This window comes from Melanerpes formicivorus, unplaced genomic scaffold (assembly GCF_026170545.1).
Source record: "Melanerpes formicivorus ecotype bairdi unplaced genomic scaffold, bMelFor1.0.p_v2 SCAF_72, whole genome shotgun sequence".
Classification (NCBI taxonomy): domain Eukaryota; kingdom Metazoa; phylum Chordata; class Aves; order Piciformes; family Picidae; genus Melanerpes; species Melanerpes formicivorus.
In genome coordinates, this window is record NW_027142424.1 from 2,165,034 (window position 1) to 2,189,030 (window position 23,997).

The window sequence follows — 23,997 nt, forward strand, 5'->3', positions numbered from 1 at the left end:
GGCGTGCGCTGTTCCGGCAGGAGCGGCCGGGACGTGCCGAGCGAGTCTGGGAGGAAAAGGCTGCTAAAAGGGAAAATAGCAAAGTGGGGACCCCGAGGGCATGGAGACCCCGGGCCGTGGGCTCCGGATCCCGTTGCAGCCTTCTCGGAGGTGGTGGGAAGGGAACCGGCGGGGCCGGGCCGGGGGTGGCGGGGCCGGGCCCGGCTGTGGAAGCGGAGGCGGGGCCGGGGGAGGCTCCGCGGGGCCGGGGCAGCGCAGGGCGGCGGCGGGCGCAGCCGGGACGTGCACGGTACTGGGGGCGAGAGGGAACGGGGCCGGGGGAGGGAGAAGGGTGCTTTCGGGACTTGGCTCAGCGAGTACCAGGCCCGGGACGAGGGACGGTCGCCGCGGGGTCTACCCTGGGGCAGCCACGTTCTTCCTCTCCGGTGCCCCGCTGGGGTCTCTCCAGGAGAGAGTAGCAGACGTGATCTTCCCCGCCGGCCTTGTGGATGGGGGCAGGTTGAGGAGCTCCAAGCGCGGCCTGGGTCCTGGTTTGTCCATCCAGCGGTGATGGCTCCAGGCCCCGCTGCCCGAGTCAGCCCAGAGATGGTTCCGCCAGGAGGGGGGGGCTCGACACCCCGGGGCAGCTCCCAGCGGGGCTCCGGTGTCTGGGAACGAAGGTGTTTCGTGACAGCATCCGTGAGGCCATTTCCATCCCCGACAGCGGGTGACGAGGTGGCTCCTGTGTCTCCCAACAGCCACTATTGCTGGGAGCAGATCCCCCGGGGACCCCCGAGACTTCCATTTTAGGGGAGCCGACGGGATGGGGAGCAGCCCCTGGGCACGGGCAGACCCACGACGACTCCAACGGGACAAGAGCTTGGTCTCAGCCCCCCGGACGGCTTTGGCTGGGACCGGATGTACAGAGGGTCAAGGCAGCTGTGGGGATGTGGTTGTGTGGCGGCAGCAGGAGCGATTTTCTGCAAGGTTTGTGGGCCCTGCAGCCTTGCCGGACTGTCCAAAGAGGAAGGGTGAACTGAGGGAGCTGGGACAGAGCTCTCGGGTGCAGACGGTGCCTCTCCTGTGGCCGTTCTCAGTGCTAAGCTACCACTGGGATCAGTCTTGGGATTGGGGTGGTTGTGCCCCTTACTGGGTGCCCTCAGGGATGGGCTGAAGCTGGGATGCCCAAGGGTGAGGCTGTCTCTAGGGGATGCAGGAGGAGGAGATGGGAGAGGACAGCGTCGCTGGCCAGGCAAAAGGGTGGGCATCACCTGTTGATTTGGCCTGCAAAAGGCTGAAATAATAGAGGCCCTTGATGTTAATGGAGGGAATTATGGCTGATCTTCAGCTTGGTGGTGTGGCTGGGGGGTGAGGTGTCCTCGTTAGCCTGGGGACAGCTGGGCTACAAAAGTAGCCGCCTCAGGGGACAACAGCAGCTCTGGGAGCTCAGTAGAGAGTCTGTCATGGACCTGATGTTAACAGCAGCTTGTCCCAGCACGTAGGGGGTGAGAGAAAAAATGAAGGGGCGGAAATCACCTGCTGCCAGCCTCTGACTAGGAATCTCCATCAGTCAGTTTCCAACAGAAACACAAGGGCTCCATCCAATTGGAAATCAGCAGCTGCCTCTGGCATCATGAGATGTGAGATAAGGGATTTTGTTTGTTGTTTTTTCTATAACCGATGCTTTGTTCTGAGATGTTTGGAAATACCTCATGAGGAAATTCCTTACTGCAGAGCAGCAGGACAAGGGTGCACACAGCAGTGGGGAGGTGGTGGGGGCTGCGTGGCACACAGTGGGAGGCGATGCAAAGCAAGTGGCACCACTGTTAAGCAATTTCCCGTCAGCAGGGCCTGTCCACACCATCTGTCTGCCTCGGAACCAAGTGTCACACTCCTGTCACGCTTGCTGTGGTGAATCGAGGGAGGTTCAGCATCCTTGGTCAGATCTGAGTGGGGAGGTGGTGACACTCTGCTCTTGTCTCTCAGACACTGGCAGGCTGATGCCAGCTTGATCCAGAGCCATGTCCAGGTACCTGAAGCACTTCACAGTGGTGGGTGATGATCCTGTGCAATGGAGCAACGACTATCAGAAGTGGGAGGAGGAGGAGGAGGCTGGGGAGAATGGGGCAAAGCAGCAAGATTCAGAGATCAAGCTGGAGCCCACCAGGAGCCGTGTCTCTTTCCAGGATGTGATGAAAAAGCTCTTCAGCTCCCACAGGTTTCAGGTAAGGTAGAACAAACAAACCCAGGCCAAAGGGGAATGAGGGTGAGAGATCACCAAAGGCACTTACGACAGTAGAGCTGATGTGGGATGGAGTTCAAGATGGACTGGGAGCAGCACCAAGCTTGTGAACACTCATGGTGCCCACGGGAGCAGCTGATATCTACAAGCTGAGCTGTCCTGTCAGTAACAAGCCACTGTGCAGCGGGCACAGGTGTTTCCTGAGTGGTGATGAGCCTTGGTGCACTCTTGTCATGGTGCCAGCATGGGCACCTGTGTTCCCCTAGATTAAACTCCCTAAGACACCCCCATGCTAAGTGGTGGGGAATGGCTTATTCAGGTGGTTTTGTGTTGGTGGCATTGTGCAGGAATACCCCCTGGACCTAGGGCTGCAGGACTGGGAGTTTTGGGTGAGAGCAGCAGGAAGCTCTCTCAAATGCAACCAGCTGAATCAGGGACACAGGGCAGGGTCCAGCTAGACACCATATGTGAATGTTGGGGCATGTTTAAGTGAAGGCTGCATTGGAAGAGGGTTTCATGTTGGTTCTTCTCTGACAGGTTGTGGTAGTCTGCTTGGTCATCCTTGATGCCTTGTTGGTCCTTGGGGAATTGCTTATGGACTTGAAAATCATCCATCCAGACAAATACCATATCACCCCAAAGGTAAAATATAGGGAAGTGTCCAAGTGAAAGTGTCCATGATTTCACTCTTAGGTGTTCAAAGCCCACTAGATAGGACAGCCAGGTAAGCAGGACCTTGATCTTTAGCCTCACTGAACCAGCAGTCGCAGGCACATGGATGAAGGTCTGGCAAGGACTTGTGTGACAGCCCTGCACAGTCCACCTGGCTCAGCTCATGCTGGTCTGTGCAGCAGCTTCATGTTTCCTTGGGCTGCAGCAGGGCTGAAGCACTTCTGCACTCTTCTGGTTGCCTTTGTACCTCCTGGTCTGGCTTACCAAGGCTGCTGGCTGCCCAGCTGTGCTAGCTTTGATTGCCTCTTAGAGCAGAAGAAAAGTCCCCAGCATTTCTCCTAGAGCCAAATCAGACATGCCCTGGAGCTGTGGAAGTTTTCCAGCCTGCCCCGCTCTCGTGCGCACAGGAGGGGTTCCTGGCCTTACCCTTGCACTGTTTTTTTCCACCCTCCCCAGGTTTTCCACTACCTCTCCCTCTCCATTTTAACAATGTTCCTGATTGAGGTGGGGCTTAAAGTCTTCGTCTATCGCCGGGAGTTCTTCCACCACAAGTTCGAGGTGCTGGATGGGATTGTCGTCGTCGTGTCATTCATCCTCGACATTGTCCTCATCTTCCGGGAGCAGGAGTTCGAAGCTGTTGGGCTACTGATCCTGCTGCGGCTGTGGCGGGTGGCCAGGATCATCAACGGTGGGGGCGCGTGGTCGGGCGTGAGCAGGGGTTGGATTTTCCAACCTTGTCTGAATGATCTGGCCTTACATCTTTGTTCCCTTCTCTACACAACTTGAGAGGCCCTGGGATTTTGCTCTCTCAGCAGACTCAGAGTTTCGCCTGTGTGGTTTACACTGCTGCACCGTGGCCTTAATTCAGCTGGAATTCTGTTTGGAGCAGTGGCCATGTGCTGCTTGTGCGGGTGTGATGTGGGTGATAGGGGCGCAGCAGCTGGCCTGGGCTAGCAGAGATGCTCATCTTTAGCAGGGCAGCACTGGGCACATTCCCTGAAAAGTAATCCATAGTCTGTTCTTGCATCCCTCCCACCTGGAAGGGGAGGGCTCGCATCTTCAGTTTGTGTTGTAGGATCCTTCTGGCAACACTTTAACCAGGGGAGCAAGTTAAAACCCTGCCCTCATGCATCTCCTGCTGTAGCAGAGAGGGATTTACTGCTCTGGGTTCTGCTGCAACTCTGTCATTGCCGCCAGGGATGCTGCAGGGAGCATCCCAGTCCCACTTGGGATCTTTATTGCTTGGATTCAAAGAGCTTACCATTAAAAGAGGAATGTAAAATGCCCCCAGATCAGACCTTAACGGCTCTGCTGTTGTAAATTGTTGGTAAATCCAAACACTTCTGAAATAACTGTAGCTGGAAACATTTTGTTTTCTGGGAAAGGATTTGGGGATTCAGAAAATGTGGCAATGTGATTATCCTGAATTCCTGCATGAGTCCTCAGCCCAAGTGCTATTCTTTGCCTGGGCGTGTGCTGTTGGTAGGTGCTCTGGACTTGATGCAGCTCTAAGTCTTGCTAGTTGTAATAAAAAGGAAGGATGGCTGGGGCCATGTCCATCCCCCACTGCCATTTTGATGGGAAGACTCTGTCTGATCGACAGTGGCTGGGCAAAGGGGAGATGTGAGAGCAGCTCACAGCTTGTTTCAGTTCAGAGTGAAAAGTCAGAAACCAGATTTGAGAGAGCCACAGGAACCTCAGTGGCTCGTGACAAACCATTTTGCAGCAGAAAACCAGTAGTGCATTTACAACCTAATCCCTTTACCCTTGGGGGCTTCTGGTTTTCCCCCAAGATTTTGGTCATGCCCACTCACTTTGAGCAGCAGAGGAGATGAAGAAAATCTGCCCCAATCTCTGGGTGTTTTGTGTCTGAGCCTGGGCATGGTTCACTGCCTTCAATCACTGGTGGTGGCAAGGGACTAGGTTACAGGCAGGTGGGGACTAGTTGATGTTATCAATGCAAATCAGCAGCATTGCTGCTTTGTCTTCAGAAAAATGAACCCCCAAACCCCAAGCCTGCAGTGCTGGAAACAGGCACATGCTGGTACCTGCCTTCCTGCACGTTGTTCTGTCAGCAGCCAGGGCAGAGCTCTGTTGGGTAGGAAGAACGTGATGTTCTTGGTGCTCTTACCAAGCCATCATTTTGCTTTATTATTTTTTTCTCTCTAAGAAAAGGGTGGGGAAACAAAATGTCTTTACTGTGGGGGCTGAGTTCATGTGTAATAACCTAACAACGTTGCAGTAGCGAAGCAACACCTCTGCTTAATGAGAAACTGAATGTCTTTACTGCAGCAACACAGTCTGAAGCCAAAGCATTAAGGACCTGATGATGTGCCATCTCCTCCTCCACTGGTGGGAGTGATTGACCCTGGGGCTGGACATGCCCTGTGCCCCAGGCTGTTATGTGTGTGTACTGCTGTTAGAGCAGGGTTCCCCAACTGTATGAAATCAGCTTGTGACAACAAAGCTGCCAGTTATATCCCCACCAGGCTCTGCTGAGGGAGCAAATTCAAATTCAGGATTTGAGTGACAGTCTGACTGATTAAGTTGGCTCAGAGACCAGACTGCCTCTTCCCAGCAGAGTATCAGTAGCTGAATCCTTGGGGTGGCCAATTTAAAACCCTCCTCATTAAGAAAAGCACTTGGGAAGGGTGGTTTGAAGCTGACAGAACCAGAGCTGGAGCGGAACATGTTTAACATCTTGAGTACAGACCCTGTTGACCTCCTTCTGGTGGGTGGTTTACATTGTAAAATGAATCCACTGTGCATTGTTTTGCAGGAATCATTTTGTCGGTGAAGACCCGCTCTGAACAGCAAGTGTCCAAGGTAAAGCAAGCAAACCTGAAGCTTGCAATGAAGGTGGAACAACTGGAAAACAGCTGCATGGAGAAGGTAAGAAACTACTTTAAACTTAACCAAGGTTTACCTGCTGGCTGCTCCCCAGGACAAGCTGTCCAAGGATCCTTTTGCAAGGTTGCCACTCTCGGCCTGGTTTCTTCACCAGAAAGCTGTAGGCTAAACTGGGTTGAGGAACCACAGTCTGGCCTGGGCTGTCTGCTTCCTGCAGCTGCTTGTTGCAAAGTGGGGTGACAGCTACCTCTGTCCTACTTACTGCAGCCAGGTTGTCCTGTTTTACTGCAGTCAGATACCTTAAAATAGTTTCCCAGGTTCTCACAGATATCCTCACTGCTGAAATGAAAGAGCCACATGAATGATTTGCCTTTTGTCTCCCAACAGGAGCAAGAAATTGAGAGGCTTAACAAGATACTAAAGCAGCACGGACTCAGCAGCGAGCAAAAATAGGTGGTCAGTTTCCTGAGGTGGGGAATTCTGCCCTGGAGAGTGCAGCCTTGTAATCCACCAGTCTGACCTGAAAGGTTTTGCTGTCTCTTTGCTTTCTGTTGTATAGTGTTGTCTATAAACATGTACTATTTGACCATGTTTTGATGAACATCTTAGGATTGCAAAATAGTTTTGCTGGAAAATTAATCAGGCATGCTCCCTGTAAACAGTGATCTCATATGACCTTTATTGTACAGATGTACAGTCAAAGCTGCAAAATAATAAAGACCCTTCTTTACAAGCTAAACAACCACACAAAGGCCACTCAGTTTAACTTTCTTTTTTCCACCCCCTGTGATAATGTCCTTTGCTTGCAGTGTCTTGTAGAACCTTGAAGTACAAACAGGGAGAATCCAGGCTGAGCAGGTCATTCCTTCTCTCAGTGCCGACCACTCATCCCTAGTACCTCTCTTCTTTGCCAACCATTCTTCTCATGCTGTTGGGAGTTTCCTCCTTTCTGTTGTTGCTGGTGCCACTTTATTTATATAATGTCTGTTTCAAAAATACCAACACAGCCCTTCTTTAGCTGAGAAATCAGCACCAAAACAGAGGCAAACCTGTGCCACCTTACGTCAGAAAATGCTTTGTTCTCTGTTAGCAGATCTGAGCTCTGATACTGAATTCTCTCATCTCTTCTTCCAGTGTAAGTGTGCATTTGCAGCCCACTGGGCTATGAAGTTTTTTGTTTGCACAGCTCAGAAATCAGGACATTAAAAGAACTGGAATATATAAGGACAGATGTAGGTGAGTGGACTGCTGGGAACAGTTTGACTCCAGAATAGCCATTAAAGAACATATTCTAAAGGACCAGGCCTGTGTTTGGACATAACCTGAGCTTTTTCAGGTACTAGGAGGTCTCTGTGGAGAGGCTGTTTTATACTGTGTAGGGTTCAATGAGTGGGACTCTGGAAAGGTGCTTGACTGTGGCAGGTATCTCCAATTGATTTCAGCCAGAAGCAGCTGGAAGGGTCGTTGAGCTTTTCTGAAAGCATCACTTAACTGCTCGGATCACTAAAGAAAGGTAATTAATTAATGGTTTGGGAAAAATAACTAGAAATGTGGGGCTTATTCATCCATGAGAACAGATAAAACAGAGGCCTTATGTAATAGCAGGATTGCTTTAATTAACAATGTAGCTCTGCTGTTCAGAGAAGAATGAAGCCTCACTTTCCACAGAGCTGCACCACATCCCTGTGCTTTTCCTGTCCTCTCCTCTCCCCACACTGCCAGGCAGGCAGCTTGGACTGGAGGTGCTTCAGAGCATCTGGCTGTAGGTGTGCTGACTGATCAGCCAGAGCCACTACCATGTTCACACTGCAATTTTGGGCAGATGTATAGTTTGGAAATTCCCATTTAATGTGGAGGTTTTCTACCCCCCAAAGCTCCTGAGAACCCTCACAAGGGCTCGCCCTTACTCTCTTGACCAATTTTAACCCACTGTGTCTACAATTTAGAAAGTGATGGTCCCTCACAGTGATTGGCTTCAGGAAATGGACTAAAAATCAGGGGAAAAAAAAAGCAGCAATGTGGCTTGTTTGGGTTTTCTAATCCATACTTACCTTAGACAAATGGAAAGAAAAAGTCAAAGGGTAACTTCACATTAATGGTGGGCCAAGCTTTATAGCCTGGCATTGCAGGTGAAGAAACATCAGTGAAAACAACAGAACTCATTACAGGAATAGTTCTTTCCCTTCCTGAGGGAAGCTGCAATGAAAATACAGATGGGCATTAGCTTCAGCCTTCTTGTTGTCTAACTGCTTTGTGGGGACTGGGTTGTGTTTTCAGCTGTTATTTGCAGTAAGTATTTTTTCATACACACTTCCATCTTTCTTTCCATGGATGTCTTACAGATTTTTGTTTTTTTTACTGAGTGTGCTTTTGGCAAGCAGCCCACAGTTGTGTTTGAGTTGGAACAGGAGCTGCTGGGTGCAATATGTTCTAATATGAAGTGTTACCTTTAGATAAAGAGATTAACTGGGTCACTGTGGCACAGCTGATACCTAAGCAAAACAAGGTACAAGCTTTTCTTTTTTATCTTAAATCCCTGTAATTTAATTACATACCTGTTTGAGTGTGGTGGTAGTGGTTTTTGCTGTAACATTGACTATCCTGGCTTGTGGATTGACAAGGGATCCATATTTAGTCCACTTCACTTCTATTTCAAGTGATACTGGTATTTGGCATGAGCTCTGAAAAATGTTACAAATCCCCTCATTGTCTGACTTGTACAGGAGTGACCACATTAAACTGGCACAATGACCCCAAGAAAGCTTGCTCCAGGTTACTACAGCAACACCATGCCTGTTCCCTGCCCTGCTGCCTGTGCAGGCAACACAGGTACCACAGTATCACTTAGGTTGGAAAGGACCTCGAGGATCATCGAGTCCAACCTATCAACACAGACCCCATGACTAGACCATGGCACCAAGTGCCACGTCCAATCTCCCCTTGAACGCCTCCAGGGTCGATGACTCAACCACCTCCCTGGGCAACCCGTTCCAATGACGAATTACTCGCTCGGTGAAGAACTTCCTCCTCACCTTGAGTCTAAACCTCCCCTGGCACAGCTTGAGACTGTGTCCTCTTGTTCTGGTGCTGGTTGCCTGGGAGAAGAGGCCAACCCCTTCCTGGCTACAACCACCCTTCAGGTAGTTGTAGAGGGCAATGAGGTCACCCCTGAGCCTCCTCTTCTCCAGGCTAAACAATCCCAGCTCCCTCAGCCTCTCCTCATAGGGCTTGTGTTCAAGGCCTCTCCCCAGCCTTGTTGCCCTTCTCTGGACACGCTCAAGTGTTTCGATGTCCTTCTTAAACTGAGGGGCCCAGAACTGGACACAGGACTCAAGGTGCGGCCTAACCAAAGCAGAGTACAGGGCACTATGACCTCCCTGCTCCTGCTGGCCACACTATTCCTAATGCAGGCCAGGATGCCATTGGCCCTCCTGGGCACACTGCTGGCTCATATTCAGGTGGCTGTCGATCAGCACACCCAGGTCCCTCTCTGTTTGGTACCTGCAGTCCTGGCTTGGGGGTGTCCCTGTGGTTTCTCCATGGGTGACAAACCCACTCTGTAACTGCACTTTGGGCAGGACTGTTCCACCTGAGCAGGGCAGGACTTTGGCTCTTAGAATGCTGAGCTGGCTCTCTTGAGGAGCTTAGGTCAGTAATACCACTGAGACAGGAGAAAATCCTTACCTCTGCTAGGGCAGAATTTGAAAGCCTACAATGTTAAATACTTTTAGTAATTTCTTCTTGAACTGTCAAGTTTCTGGTTAAAGAAATCATTCACTGTTTAGTTGCAGAAGCATGCAGGAAACCTATATACAAACTGTGATTGAGGGGGTGCTGTCATTCAGCATGTGCCAAGCAGCACTGCCCACCACCAGCAGCAGGGATTATTCAGTATTCAGTATGCCTAAGGTTGGAAGGGACCTCAAAGATCATCGAGTCCAACCTGTCGCCACAGACCTCACGACTAGAGTAGGGAGGACACTACTGCCCACTGCAGGCTTGAACTCATAACCTTCCCCTTAAGGGTCTTAATGCACTACCAACTGAGCCATTGCCTGTCATGCTGAGCTGGGGGGAAAAGGGATGGAAAAGGGAAGGTTTTAAGCATAACTGTAGTGTTTGGGTCATTGCTTCTTGTTAAAGGATTCTTGCTACCTTAGTCTGACCTGGTGTGAGACCACCAAGGAGAAATGCTGATTCTATTACTTCACTCTTTCAGGGTTGCTACTTGTGTTTCATCCCATCTGAAGAGCAAGACCAGAACTCCTTTTGTACCTAACATGCTGTTTCAATCCATAACTGAGGTGCCAGGATACCAGCTTCATTAGAACTAAACCCTGTCCTTACAGCAAGACTGAAACCTCTTGCTTTTTTAATATTCCAGGAGGATTTTCCTCCAATTTATTTCTCCTTTCCCCCCTGCCCCATAGGGCTGAGAAGCCTAAGCTGGTGCTGGAGGGCAGGTACAGATCTTAGGATAGGGGAGAATGAGAGTAAAGGGGGTGGGGGTGGTAGTGGTGTGACTCACCTGCTCTGAGAGGCGGAGGTGAGTTATCGGCACCCAGTCGAGCACATCTTGGGCTCGAGAATTTCCAAATGAGGCCACGTACTCAGGAAAGCTTTGTCCCCTAAGTAAATCTAGGAGGGTCTGAGCCAAGGGCTGGCATTTCATAGATGCTGTAATTCTTCCAGGAGGGAAAAAAAAATAATAAATTAAAAATGAAACCCAAATCCATCACTTTGGCACAGGAATAATTTCTCCTTGCTCTCATGCACTATTCAAGCCTTCTGGCTACAGTTGCTAATGCACACAATCTTTTCAAGAGAAAGGCTGTTCTTAATTAAATGACAGGGGTTTTTTTATAATTAAATACTCCATTCCCAGTACTCCTACAGCAGTATAAATGTCCCAGGACCTGGGCAGACCCAGGTGGAAAGGGTTGCAAGGGGGTGAAAAGTACTACATCACAAAAAAGGCACAGAAATGTCCTCTTACCGTAAGGTACAGCCTGATACCATGTTGTAACCAAACAATATTGGAGTTCTGGCTCCCTGTGCTGCCAGGCAGTCCTGGCTGGATGTGCTTTGCAAAAGGGTGAGCTGGCTCAGCTTGTTAGTATTCTGAATGATGCCAGATGTAGCATGCAGTTAAAGGGAAATTCAGTACTTGATGTATTGCATGACTGAAGAATCCTTCATTATATCCTTAAAATATAGCTGAGAATAATAGCCTGGGACTCCTCTTGCACTGTGAAGATGCACTGGAGAGTACAAAGAAGGTCTAAATGTATCTCATTAAAGAGTCCCAGGAGACTGCAGTCAGGACTGAGTCATTTACTACCTTTAAAATAGCAACACCACCCCTCCCCAGAAAAAGAGAGACTTTTGAATAGACCAGATCTATTTTACAGTGTTTGTGAGGATAGACAAGTGCTGCAAACACAGCATCAACAGGGAAAGGATATCCTTGTGGCCGGTAGCCTGCTCTTACAGGCAGTCCAATGACATAACCAGGATTACCACTGAGAGGAACTGGCTCTGTGTTTGCCTGCAGTGCAAAAGGACAGCATTAGTTCTGATCCTGTACTGAAATGGCTGGGAAACACAGAAACACTCTGCTTATGTTAGGATTATTAACTGCCTTGAACAACAGAGAAGTTGTAGATGCCTCTTCCAGAGAAGTGTTTAAGACCAGGCTGGAAGAGGCTTTGAGCAATCTGATCTAATGAGAGGTGGGGAGACCCTGCCCATGGAAGGGGGGTTGGAACTTGATGATCTTTGAGGTCCTGTCCAACCCAAACCATCCTGTGATTCTGTGCTAGTAGTAAGGCTGCTCTGTAGGATCATAACTGTTCTCTAACACTGGAACAGGCTTTGCTTTCTCTGGATGCAGTAACAGTCACAAGCTGACTCTTCTAAATGTGAAAACCAGACTTTGGAGGCCTTTATTGCCCAGTTCTGAAGTGCTGCCTCATTTGAGTATCCAGGGTGAGTTCTATTTTACCTTGCTGCTAACAATTGTTCTGATTCAAGTTTAATAAGTTTTGTAATTAAATGTCTTTCAACAAGCCACCCATAACATCTCCAGCAGTTACCTGAGCAAAGCTGATTGCAAAGCTCTGCTGTATGGAAAGTGCTTCTTTGTTAATTGCCCCCAGGACAAAAGCAGCAGCTGCTTCTATTATTTCTCCTGCATCTGTGTATGTAATGTGATAACTCACCTGAAAAGGAAACATTTTAGATATTAATTAGAACACATATGTAAGAGTATGAAACTGGGAGGGAGGAGGGGGAAAGGAATTTAAAACTCCCCAGTATTGTTTTCTGTCTTCCTTGCTTAAGAAACACTCAACTATATGGTAGAGAGAAAATGTATCCTCTAGAGGCTGGAGCTAGGCTTAGCACAATAAAGACATGGACTTCTTGGAGTGGGGCCAGAGGAAGCCACAGCAATGATGAAAGGGTTGGAAGCCCTCTGCTGTGAGGACAGGCTGAGAGATTTGGAGTTGTTCAGCCTGGAGAAGTCTCCAGGGAGACCACCTGCTAGCCTGATGGAAGGGCTGGAAGCCCTCTGCTGTGAGGACAGGCTGAGAGATTTGGGGTTGTTCAGCCTGGAGAAGTCTCCAGGGAGACCACCTGCTAGCCTGATGGAAGGGCTAGAAGCCCTCTGCTGTGAGGACAGGCTGAGAGATTTGGGGTTGTTCAGCCTGGAGAAGTCTCCAGGGAGACCACTTGCTGGCCTTTCAGTACTTAAAGACACCAATAAGAAAGCTAGAGACAGACTTTCGAGCAGGGCCTGTTGTGGCAGCACTAAGGGGTGATGGTTTTAAACTAAAAGAGGGAGATTTAGACTAGAGAGAATAATTATTTTACACTGAGGGTGATGAGACTCTGGCCCAGGTTGCCCAGAGGGGTGGTAGATGTCCTATCCCTGGAATCATCCCAGGTCAGGTTTTCTGGAGCTCTGAGCAACCTGCTCTAGTTGCAGATGTCCCTGCTGACTGCATCAGGGTTGGACTAGGTGATGTTTAAAGGTCTCTTCCAACCTAAAGCACTCTATGACTTCTTGGTAAACCTCTTCTAAGCATAAGCCCAATGTTCATCTATGTAAGACAAAAAGATGATTTGCACTGTGTTCATTTCTTCATCTCTGCCACCACTGTGCCTGAAGTGATCTTCTCCCAAGCATAAGGTAGATGCTAACCTCATGTTACTGTCTGGTATGTCATAAAAAAGGAATTTGATCCTATCTCTGTGTTAGCATGTAGTTATTATTTTGTTGCAAGCCACTCTCTTTTATCCCAAAGTCAGTGCTTCCCTGTCATACTTGCTTTGGAGAGGTCACAATATATGGAAACTGGCCTTTCTCACATCTTTGCCATTTTTGAATCAGAAGTGAATTGATGCATAGCTGCTTTGCATCAAGTGTGAGGAGGAAAAGCAGTCATACCTACCCCAAGAACAATATTTATGCACAGTTCCTCCACAATCTCAGGGAGCCTGAGGACATCATTACCACTAAGTAAAGTCCGTGTTCCATTTGGGGACTGGACAGTTATGGACTGGACAGTGATGTTAACCTGGAAAACAAACTCATGTCATTTCTGAGTGCTGTGTGTCATTAATTTTGGCTGCTTCTGTATCATTATACTTGTGACTGGTCCAGGTTCTGCTGCACAGGGCCAGCAGTCAATAATCCTATGAACAACTGCTATGTTACATGTATTGCAGGCACAAAAGGTTCTATTTTTAGGTAACTGGAGAAGGTTTCTTCCAAAGAGAGAGTTTTATGTGAGGCTTCAATGTTTGCAGGTAGCATAGCTGCTAAGTATCATTACTCATAGCAAATGATAAAAATTTTCAATGTAAAGATTAAAGACAAAGTCCCTGTTCTGATGAAGCTGGTGAAAAACTCCCACTGACTGTGAGTAGGAATTTTGCCCCCAAGCTGTTCCAACCAAGGTAGGAAGGCACTTACCATCTGACTTGATTTGGGCACCTAGAAAAGAAGAAAAGAACAAATTCAAACAGCAGCAAAGGTAAGGCCTATTACATGTAGTTAAGTAAAGCACTTTAAAGTTTCACTGCTTTGCCTTTTTAGTTCTGTATCATGACAATAACTTTAATACTGGGGAAGTGATTAGATAAACACTGCTGTATCCAAGGAGTGTGGAAACCAACTGCTGTTCTTTGTGGCTAGTAAGTAAAATCTTATAGCCCAGTCCTCTTCTTCCCCTGGAAAATTTCTTAGTGACTTCCACCAGTTTTTCATCTGGCCCTCGATAAACATACGGTGCAGTTAATAAGTAGTAGATTCATTTAGTGATGCCCTTGGACTATTTGCAGCAACTCAGAAGCATGAAATACTGAAAAAGGTTATTGACAGGTGGCCCAAAAAAGGCAACTTAAGTTTGTGCTTCCGCTGTTGCTGTGCACTGTATCGTTGGACCTTTTGGGGGCGTCAGAGAACAGCGTTGCTCTTGCAGATCTGTGCAAGACCACTGGGGCTTTGGGATTTTTTTGGTCAGTTTAGGAAGGCTGCCAGGCTGCTCCTACACAAAGAAATTAAGAGGGTTTGTTGTCCTGTTTTTTGGTTTTTGTTTTTTTTTTATGGTAATGAGTCCATAGTTTCCCAGTCTGTAAACAAAAATGAGAAGCATGTGGAAATGTCCAATAGCCTCACTGGAAAATGTCCACCAAATTCTCAGGGAAAGGTAGACATAGCTCAAGTTGCTCAACCTGGCAGTGAGCATGGGCTCTCAGCCATGGGGTTTTCTGAAGGAACTGCTGTACCACCCCTCTCACCAGGGCCCCCAGCAAGTCTCCCTGGGTTGAGGATGTGTTTTGCCATTTCTTTTGCCGGCAGCTCCACCTGCTGGCACTGGAAAGGCTCCTTGCTCTGCCCTATGACCACGCTGTCCCAAATACCAACTCATTTTTCTATGGTCACATCCTATCTTTATCTCCCTCTGGGAAGAGAACCTTCCTACAGACCATCTCTAGCACCTATTGAGCTTTCTCCAGTTGTGCCATCTGATCCTGAATGTCCAATGTACTTTGGACAGGAATCTGACCTCTCTCAGGTCAGATGGCTGTTGTCGCTGGCAAGCAGCTCGTGGGTAATGTGTTCTGTGCTGTTCTAGTGAAGAAGGAATTCACCTTGTAATTCAAAACCCTTCAGCTCCTTGGAGTCTGTCCTGAGGTGTCCTTTTTCTTTTTAAAGAACTATAATTTTGGGTGTATGTGGAAGCACACAAAGCCCTTCTGAGGCAGAGTTTTCTCCACCAGCAGGATCATCAAAAGCCAAGATCTGTGAGTGACCCTCTGCTGATGTCAATCAGGTCCTCAAGCTTCAGGAGAATGATCCCACCTGTGAAAGTGTGAACTACTTCCTGGGCTTTTCTTCACTGTTGAGAGCTTTGGAAGTTGTGAGGAGACTGGAAGGGGCTTTAGAGCAGTCACTCACTCTGGAGTACTAATCAATTTAAACAATTAAATAAATATATTTTAATGGTGAAGAGTCTGCTGGTTTCTGATGACCTTCAGCTTCTGACAGGAGCTATCAGGTAAGGTATGTGTTTTAGTTTTGCATACATGATTTTTGTCTTCCTGAGCATCTGTAAAGGGGATCTACTTATGCATAAGACACATGGTTCAGTTAAAAAAGGAATGAAAAAGCAAGCTTAGCTTTGAAAAATAACCACAGACTGAATTTGGTAGGAGGCTGAATACAAACAAATTTGCTCTCAATGGGGTAAAAGGTCATGGTCTTTGAGGGATATAAGGCAAGCTCAGCATGTGTGTGCAATACCTCACTGTTAAAAACCGAGGCTTGTTGTGGGTGAGGTGTATATGCAGAGGATTAAACCTTAGAGGTTCTTCTTTAGGTGCAGAAGTTTACCAACTCTCAAAGCCCCAGACTTCTTACCATTATGTATCTTGGTGACAGGCTTTTTGAGGCAGCCTGAACGTGCACAAAAGCACAGACCTGCTGCCACTGCAGTGAGCACTAGCTCAGTGACTCTAGTTTGTCTCTTCAAGACCATTATTTCTGTTGGCTAAGCAGAGAACAGTAAGTGCTTTACATGAGTCTGTTGCCAAAGCTTGAGGGAAAAACATTTTCAAAGGCTTTCTGGATGAAAGTCCATTGGAGTTTGTTGTTTGGGGTTTTTCTTTTAATCCAATTAAAACACTATAACCTTTAGTTGATAGAATTCCCTTAATTCTGGAGACAGAAGAAGGTAAGTAATATTAACAGTCATCTCTATGATGGTTTCAAATCACACTTACTGCTAAAATGCTGGAGTTGATGTAGAACAGCATACTAACTCCTTGAATGTCACCACAGTTTTCCACACTTACTGATCTAGTGCATTTTGTAGCCTGGTTTACTAAAAACCCTGTGGGGGAGGCAAAAGAAAAAAGTCCCAAAGTATTAATGAAATTGAAGAGGAATTATGCAAAAGAGAAATAAAAAGAACAATATAAAAACTTCAAATATAATCCAAAAAGTTAAAGTACAGGTAATTTCTATTGCAGATAAGGTTTTATGAGAGCTATGAAGAATGGGATTTCCTCAGATTCTCTTAAAATGTTATGAGACAAAATATTACTTCTTAGCAATAGAGGCTTAAGAAAAGCTAGAAGATTTATGACTTCATCTTTCAGATCTCGCAAGAGACTTTCGTTTTTCCTGTGCTCATCATCATGATTTTTATGATACCCAGCAGGGTCTGGAAAATGCAGGTGTGTGGGTTAGGTTGTGGGTTTGGTTTTTTTTTTTTCTCCTCTCTCCTTCCCCTCCTCTGCAGATTTTCAGGAAACTGTGTGAAAGGTTAAAATGTAGGGCTGAAGTCTGCAAGTCTGGCTTGAGTTGCGTTCAGGCTGTGAAAGGAACCTCGTTTTACCAGAGGGACATCTGACAAAGGTCACCCAGGGAGGTCTTCCTTTGTGTAACAGCCTCTTCCCTCATGGTGTCACCCTTGTATTATTTTCATTCAATCAATTATGCCAACCAGAATGTTCTATTGTTGGATGAACAACCCATTAACAAGACTCTCTCCAAGAGTTACATATCTATCTTTGAAGATTTAATACAGATGCAATAGAATCTATGTCTAAAGGGTCCCCAGAAAAACAGAAGCTAAGTGAAAAAAATATTGGTTCATGAATCTTTATCTGAATTTACATTTGTGCCAATATGGTGACTGATTAAGCTCAGATCAAGTTAAAGCAAAACACTCCAAAGCAAACACACTGCATTGGAACTCCAATAGATTTTCTGACCTGCAGGATTTGCATCAGAGCACCAAGAGGAGACAACAGGACTAGGCAGTCTTAGAAATGCATCCACTGTCTGTACAGGAACACCATACTGCCAAATAAAACAACATATTCAGTATACAGGTGTGTTTCACTCCATGGAAAGTCTTAGTATTTCTCTTAACAATAAATCTGAATTAAGTACTTATTGCCACTCCAGCTGTCAAGAGTATTTACTACTTTGAGCATCGGTTCTTAAGCCACTGCCAACAGCTAACAATAGCAAAACCAGCTACTTATTTATCAAATATCTTAAAAATCCAATTTTCTTTTCAAGTAAGTGTCCTGGTTTTGGTGGGACAGGATCCTAAGCCAGCTATAGGCTGCAGGCCATAAGCAGTTTGGAGTCAGCCAAGGCAGCTGACCTGAGCTGGCTACAGGTATATCCCAGACCATAAACCTCATGTTCAGCATAAAGGGGGAAGTTTGCAAAGCAGAGGGAAGCCTCCTGCTATAGAACATCATGCTTGGGGTCCTCCTGGCCCTGCTCTTCAGGACTGCCTTCCCCTTTAGTGTGACTGCTCAGCCTTTGCTGGGCTGGGTATAACTTTATATACTTTCTACTGGCATCAGTTTAGCTATTTCATGAAATTCATTTCAAGCTGTGAGTCTTCTCCCCTTTTCCCAATTCTCCTCATCTGCTGGGGAGAGGTCACAGGGAGACAGAGAAGCTGCTGGAGTTTTGCCCCAGGTAAATGGAGATGATAAGCCATGACAACACACCATACTTCTTATTTTTACATTTCTATGTTTGAAGTGCAAACTCAAGTTTTCTCTTTCCCAAAAGAACTGTGGTTTTTTTCCAAGCAGGTACAACCAATAACCAATTGTTCTTGTATGGAACAAGCGAATGCTAATTGAATCAGATGATTATTTACCTCATATCTGTAAGTTTCATTTGCATCAGAAGGATTTTGTGCATCTGTGTTCACATCCCAGCTGTCAGGCTCAGCACTGAAAGCAGCACTTCCAAACTGTTTAAGCAGCTGATCAAAGTTTTCAGAGGTAGGCATTTTGGGGGAGCTGAAGGAGAGTGCTTGCTTGTCTGTCAAAACATTTTAAAGACTGAGATAGCTTTTAGGATAAGAGATACAGAAACAGTATTTAGAACAGTTTTTCACTCTGGAATTGTTAAAGACTCGGTTATTAATATGTTTTTTCTTTAAGGAAAGCCTTCTCTTTGATTTGAGAGAAAAACTAGGTTGAATCATAATTCATCACTTTGCCCAGATTCATCAAAGCACAAACTTGAAACTGAAGGAGAGAAGCAAATCCTTCTCTTTCAGAATCAGTTTCTAACATTGTCAGATGTTCCAAAGTAAAGACATGCCAATTAGTGTCTCTAGTTTCCATGCTAAGTATTCAGATGACTACTGCACAGTCATCATTTAATTAAAACAACATGGTGCTGATCACTTCTTGCTTCTCTGCAAGTCACTCAAAGCTGGCCATAAAGGTTTTGTGCCCCTGGTGATTAATATATGATCACAATCAGGAAGGAGTCATGATCAGGATGGAAAACAACTGTAAATATGACTTACTGAGAATGATAAATTCTTTAAAAACAACTCCCAATTTTGGTGGTGGTGGTGGTTGGTTGGTTGTTTTGAAGAAGACTAACAGAGTATGGAGATGTTTTAACTCCACAGTTTCACAAGCACAAAGATTACAACGTGAGGACTGTGAGCTGGGGTTGCTTAGCCTGGAGAAGAGGAGACTCAGGTGACCTTACTGCTGTCTACAACTACCTGAAGGGGGGTTGTAGCCAGGCAGAGGTTGGTCTCTTCTCCCAGGCAACCAGTACCAGAACAAGAGGACACAGTCTCAGGCTGCGCCAGGGGAGGTTTAGGCTGGAGGTTAGGAGGAAGTTTTACACAGAGAGAGTGATTGCCCATTGGAATGGGCTGCCTGGGGAGGTGGTGGAGTCACCATCACTGGAGGTGTTCAGGAGGAGACTTGATGGGGTGCTTGGTTGTATGGTTTAGTTGGTTGGGTGGTGTTGGATGATAGGTTGGACGCGATGATCTTGGAGGTCTCTTCCATCCTGGTTTATTCTATTCTATACACAGAATAACTCTGACAGGTTTAGTTACTTTTCATTTTAGCCTTTCTGGTAGGTAAAAAGCTTATTAAAATAACAGCACAATAGTATATACTGGCAACAACTCTACTTACAGTTTGTAGCATGAATGCAGAAAACACTGGGATTAACTTGGTCAATTAATTTAAATCTCATTTCTGGTGGATCTGCTTCAACATCAAGTGAATACACAGCAGCTTTCTGACTACAGAGCCGGCTGTCACCTCTGCAAACAATAACAATAAACTAAATCATCCACCAGAAGTTTCTACTGACCATATTTTAAAGTTCTTCTCCTGTATTGAGGGCAGCACAGAGAAAAGAACTGAGGAGATGACTCTTTTCAACACAATTTGTATAGCAAATGTGTTTCCCCAGGACATTTGTATTGTTTTATACTGTGTGCTTAGTAATAAATAAAAGAATTCTCCAGCATGTTTCATCTAGCAGAGGAAACTGTGTGAGCAGCAACATGAACAGACAAAGCAGGGGGAAGGGAAGAGCCTGCCAGTAATAATATTAGAGCTAAAATGACAAGTTGGAATGGGATCTAGGTGGCATGGTATACCATAAATTCAGGGTGCACCCCAGGATATACAGGCTCAGAAGCACTTTTGTGAGTGGGAAGTATAACCTTTAGGGTCAGGTGCATGTAGGCACCTTTTTTTTTCTGGCATTTAGGCCAAAAAAAATGGACAGTTTGGGGAATATTAGATTAATATTCACCTCAGAAGAGGTGGGGGAAAGTCCTGCTTGAGATTGATGTAAAACAGTTGCCAGAGTGAGAAACAAGGTGAAGTAACTCATCCAGCCTAAGAAAAGTACTTGCAGATGTACCATGGGTTCATCAACAACAGCCCAGAACTGCAGTGGGCTGCACAGCAAATGTGTGAGTTCATACCCAAAGAGTACTGGTGTGTCCTACATGCTGGAAATACAAGATGATGATCCCTGTGAAACTGGTACTTAAGCAGGGTTAGAGCAGTCAAGGACAGGTACTGAAGTGCTGAAATCACTTTCACAAATTAAAAGCATGAAGTGAAACCTTTCCATGAGGTGAACCATCTGTTAACAGCTGGTTAAGGCTGGATGTGAGGAGGAAGTTCTTCACCGTGCGAGTGGGGAAGCCCTGGAATGGGTTGTCCAGAGAGGAGGTTGAGGCCCCGTCCCTGGAGGTGTTTAAGCCCAGGCTGGATGAGGCTCTGGCCAGCATGATCTAGTGTGGGGTGTCCCTGCCCATGGCAGGGGGGTTGGAACTAGCTGATCCTTGTGGTCCCTTCCAACCCTGACTGATACTATGATACTAATAGGACCACATCTTAAGCATTCTTTTTCTGCTGTTCTTTTTCTGCTGTGCTCAGTCAAACCCTTTCAGCAGGTAACAGAATTATGCAAATGTATACCAATCTAGATGTAAATACTGGGATCCACAATACCTGCAGTTATTGAAAATTGCATGGATGAATATTTCACACAGAAGAATTTAGGAAAAGAAACACAACTTTATGCATTTCTAGTTGACAAAGACAGAATAGTCACCTGAGGCAATTAAACTGTCACTCAGAAAGGCGTTGATTAGACCTTTCTGGCAGATCTAAATGTCTATAAGCGGGGCTGCAGCAGTTATTGTGTGCAAGAACAATAAGAAACCACAGTCTGGGATGACTGCTAATTCAAATTTCAAAGCACCAAGAATAAACTCCAGTGTTCAGATTGGCATAATTTATGCAGCAGGTGGGTTGAAGAGCTGTACTTCGTGTTCTGAGAAGTCAACAAAAGATCTTTTACATTATGATTTTGAAGTGAGCTTTCTTAGGTCCTTTTTGAGAAGGTGAAATCGGGTTGAGGTGCTTTCAGGTAAACTGTAAATAGCAAAGAAAACTATTGGTGTTACTTTGCTGACATAGAGTTACATTTGACTGTCAGTAAAGGGACAGACTGGCAGTGAGGCAGCAGGCTGAGATGCTGGCCTGTAAAACTAGGATCAGAATGATGCTCACACTACTTCATGTGTCCTGACCAGATCAATTTTCTAGCTGATATCATAAACCATCAGGAAGAAGGTTACTGATAAATTGCTGATGACTTGTGGAGGTGGTCAGATGGTCCCATGGTATCAGCTTTCTTAACTTCCAGAAACTCTGTAATACTGATGCAGGTCTAAAGAGGAGTTATTCTTTCCCCAACAGATGGAATCACCACTTCAGCACCCCCAGCCAGTAGCATAGTAAAGTGGAGAAAAGCAAGGATCATGAGTTTAGTAGAGGGAATAAATGAAAGGTAAACCAGTGTGAGGCCAGTTTGCTGTTCGGCCTGGTTAGGACCAAAAGTTCCCAGGCTTAGTGCAAGAAGGACTGGTGAAAAGGTAGGCAAGGGGTTAGAATGGCAGCAGAGTTAGGAATTGATAAGAGGGGAGGATAGAACCCTTATAAATGCATGGGGCAAATAAACCAGGATTTTGTGTTTCATATAAGCTACTTATCCACTTACGTGACAATGGGGACTGAACATGTAGTAAAGAGACTGAACTCAGCAGCGCTGCAATCAGGGTCACAGCAGCAATTTGTGTCACACTGTGCCACCAGCAGATCACAAACACACAGTTTGGCAACTGGAGGAGAGATTTAAATTAGAATTAGAATTGGAACTTGACACATTACAGAATGTTCCCCAACACTTTAATTTTTCACCTCGCCTTACTTCCACAACGGTCAAAAGTCTGCATCCAAATTCAGGTACATTTTGTAAGTTGTTTTTAAAAGCTATCTTTGCTGCTGCTTAGCAAATTTATTTGGAACACAATAACAAAAACCAGGACACATTAAAAATCTGATGGTGTGTTCCCTGTGAAATCATAAAGAACAATTGGAGTTAATAGAAATTTTTGAAGGTAGGAAAAATAAACTCAGCTCTGCAGGGGGGAAAAGAACAGAGAGAAACACAGTATGTTTAGCTACTTGTTTCAGCTTATTGGGGGGAAAAAAAACCAAACCAAAACCAAACCCAAAAGAAACATTTTGATCAATCAGTGATGTTTACAAGTATTAAGTATGTCCCAGGGTCCAGTGATCTCTTTTTTTCTGACATGCCAAAGTCAATAGTGGACTTTTTTCTTAGATACTGTGAAATATTGTAACAGTACAGAAAATAATTCCTAGCAGTGAAGTGTCTTGATAACTTAATATATATATATATATAAAATTTTATATTTTATATATATATATTTGACAACTTCTTAAAACACACTTAGGTTTTCAGGATTATAAATCAAATAGATATTAGTGGGCACAAACTTGAACACAGGAAGTTCCACCTAAACATGAGGAACTTCTTTGAGCGGTGAAGCACTGGAATGGGCTGCCTAGAGAGGTGGTGGAGTCTCCATCTCTGGAGTCATTCAAAACCCTTCTGGTTGCTGTCCTGTTCAACCTCCTTTAAGTCAACCTTAAAGGTCACTTCCAAACCCTACCATTCTGTGATACTGATCTGCTCCACTGTTTAGGAGTGTGGCTGCCCTGTAATAAACATACAGAACAGCACAAAATGTAGAAAATGAAGGGCAGCACTCCACAAGCAAGGCGAAGGAAGAATAATTTTCCTAACTACTGCTTCTATTTCAACTCCACTACTTTCAGTTTCTCTAGAGCCTCCTGGGTGCTTTCTGGCCATCTGAACAGTATTCAGGTACTTCCTGGAATCTCTGACTGTTCTGTTAGCACTGGAATCCTTAGCTCACCTTGTAAACAAGAGAAGTTTAAACATGGTTAGACTGCAAGGTTATGCCTCAGAGATCAGGGATATAAGTATCTTTTCCCTAAGGAAGTATGCACTGAGGCATATTTAATTTGCAAGTAATCTAGGGAACCTGAATTGATGGCAAAAACACTAGGAAATCAAGAGTTCGGTAAAAAAGTGTGCCTGGCAGTAACGAGACAGTGGGGAACACCTTCTGATAGCACACTAACAAAAAATCATGAGCTGTATCGCCATAGCACTGCTGCATGTCCACAGAGCTGGGGCTGAACCAGTGGTCTTGGGACAAGCCATGCATGCAAACAGCTCGGTGTCTAAGTAAACTCCCCAAGCACATTCAGGGTAAATCTGGGTCCCCTCTTCGAGGCCGCGACGTGCCCTGCGGGCTCAGAGCAGAGTGCTGGGTGGGCAAGAGAACCTGCCCTCTCTCAGCACCGGCTCACAGGATGCGGGGTCACCGTGTTTACTAGTAGAAGGCTGTGTAGGGATTGCTTTGGCTGGAGTGGGGTGCTCGGAACTGCTCTGCAGCACAGCCGCGATAAATCCCGGGGCGAGAAGCAGGGCAGTTGCCACGCAGGCTTGCTCCAACCCCGGCCGGCCGCAATGGGAACCCAAAAGGGGAAGCAGCGTTCCGCGACAAGCGAAGATCAACAGAGGGCGTGAGCTCGACTTCCCTTAGCCGGGAAGAGCCGCCGTCGCAGACCCCGCCCCTAGGGCACCCACCGTCCGTCACGGGGGCCGGGCCGCTGCGGGGCCGAGGCGGGGAGACAGTGCGGGTCTCCGATGGTGCCGCAGGGCTCGCCTCGCTGGACGTGGGACCAGCTTCGCTGGCTGAGGGGCTCGCCTCGCTGGCTGAGGGGCTCGCCTCGCTGGACGTGGGACCAGCTTCGCTGGCTGAGGGGCTCGCCTCGCTGGCTGTGGGACCAGCCTCGCTGGGTGAGGGGCTCGTCTCGCTGGACGCTGGCTCCACGCTCGGCTCTGCTGCCCAGGGCGGCAGCAGGAGGTGGATAAGCAGAAGGGTCCCGATCCCCAGCGCGGCCGCCATGGCAGCGGCTCCCGGGCCGCCCCTGTCGCCGACGCGTTAGTGCGGGGCGCGGGG

At 46.6% G+C, this 23,997-nt stretch overlaps 2 protein-coding genes across 5 annotated transcripts; one reads left to right on the forward strand and one right to left on the reverse strand.

Moving 5' to 3' along the window:
- Positions 1–227: 227 nt before the first annotated feature.
- HVCN1 (hydrogen voltage gated channel 1) lies at positions 228–6,313 on the forward strand. Of its 2 annotated transcripts, XM_068163418.1 has the most exons (6): positions 228–289; positions 1,966–2,204; positions 2,759–2,863; positions 3,350–3,581; positions 5,673–5,785; positions 6,131–6,313. In XM_068163418.1, the coding sequence occupies exons 2-6, from the start codon at positions 2,001–2,003 to the stop codon at positions 6,194–6,196; spliced, it is 720 nt and encodes a 239-aa protein (XP_068019519.1). In that variant the 5' UTR covers positions 228–289; positions 1,966–2,000; the 3' UTR covers positions 6,197–6,313. The 2 variants fall into 2 exon arrangements, with proteins under 2 accessions (XP_068019519.1, XP_068019518.1); XM_068163417.1 differs by lacking the exon at positions 228–289 and having other exon boundaries at positions 771–2,204.
- Positions 6,314–6,400: 87 nt separating this feature from the next.
- Positions 6,401–23,995, reverse strand: TCTN1 (tectonic family member 1). 3 transcript variants are annotated; one of them, XM_068163414.1, is made up of 15 exons: positions 23,622–23,995; positions 21,636–21,756; positions 19,241–19,371; positions 17,944–18,110; positions 17,030–17,117; positions 16,034–16,143; positions 13,722–13,742; positions 13,198–13,323; positions 11,839–11,964; positions 11,207–11,291; positions 10,740–10,878; positions 10,272–10,428; positions 8,299–8,424; positions 7,795–7,939; positions 6,401–7,246 (listed from the first exon to the last, which is right to left on the reverse strand). In XM_068163414.1, the coding sequence occupies exons 1-14, from the start codon at positions 23,941–23,943 to the stop codon at positions 7,796–7,798; spliced, it is 1,863 nt and encodes a 620-aa protein (XP_068019515.1). In that variant the 5' UTR covers positions 23,944–23,995; the 3' UTR covers positions 6,401–7,246; position 7,795. The 3 variants fall into 3 exon arrangements, with proteins under 3 accessions (XP_068019515.1, XP_068019517.1, XP_068019516.1); XM_068163416.1 differs by having other exon boundaries at positions 6,401–6,727; positions 23,622–23,994; XM_068163415.1 differs by having other exon boundaries at positions 6,401–6,954; positions 23,622–23,994.
- Positions 23,996–23,997: the final 2 nt, after the last annotated feature.

Excerpts from the sequence above, each read along its gene's own strand:
- HVCN1 (XM_068163418.1), top strand. The coding sequence starts at position 2,001 with ATGTCCAGGTACCTGAAGCACTTCACAGTGGTGGGTGATGATCCTGTG. Across the intron at positions 2,864-3,349 it reads AATACCATATCACCCCAAAG|GTTTTCCACTACCTCTCCCT; the intron begins GTAAAATATAGG and ends CACCCTCCCCAG. Across the intron at positions 5,786-6,130 it reads AAAACAGCTGCATGGAGAAG|GAGCAAGAAATTGAGAGGCT; the intron begins GTAAGAAACTAC and ends GTCTCCCAACAG.
- TCTN1 (XM_068163414.1), bottom strand. The coding sequence starts at position 23,943 with ATGGCGGCCGCGCTGGGGATCGGGACCCTTCTGCTTATCCACCTCCTG. Across the intron at positions 13,324-13,721 it reads TGCCCAAATCAAGTCAGATG|GTTAACATCACTGTCCAGTC; the intron begins GTAAGTGCCTTC and ends TTTGTTTTCCAG. Across the intron at positions 10,879-11,206 it reads AGGCTACCGGCCACAAGGAT|CTGGCATCATTCAGAATACT; the intron begins ATCCTTTCCCTG and ends TGCATGCTACAT.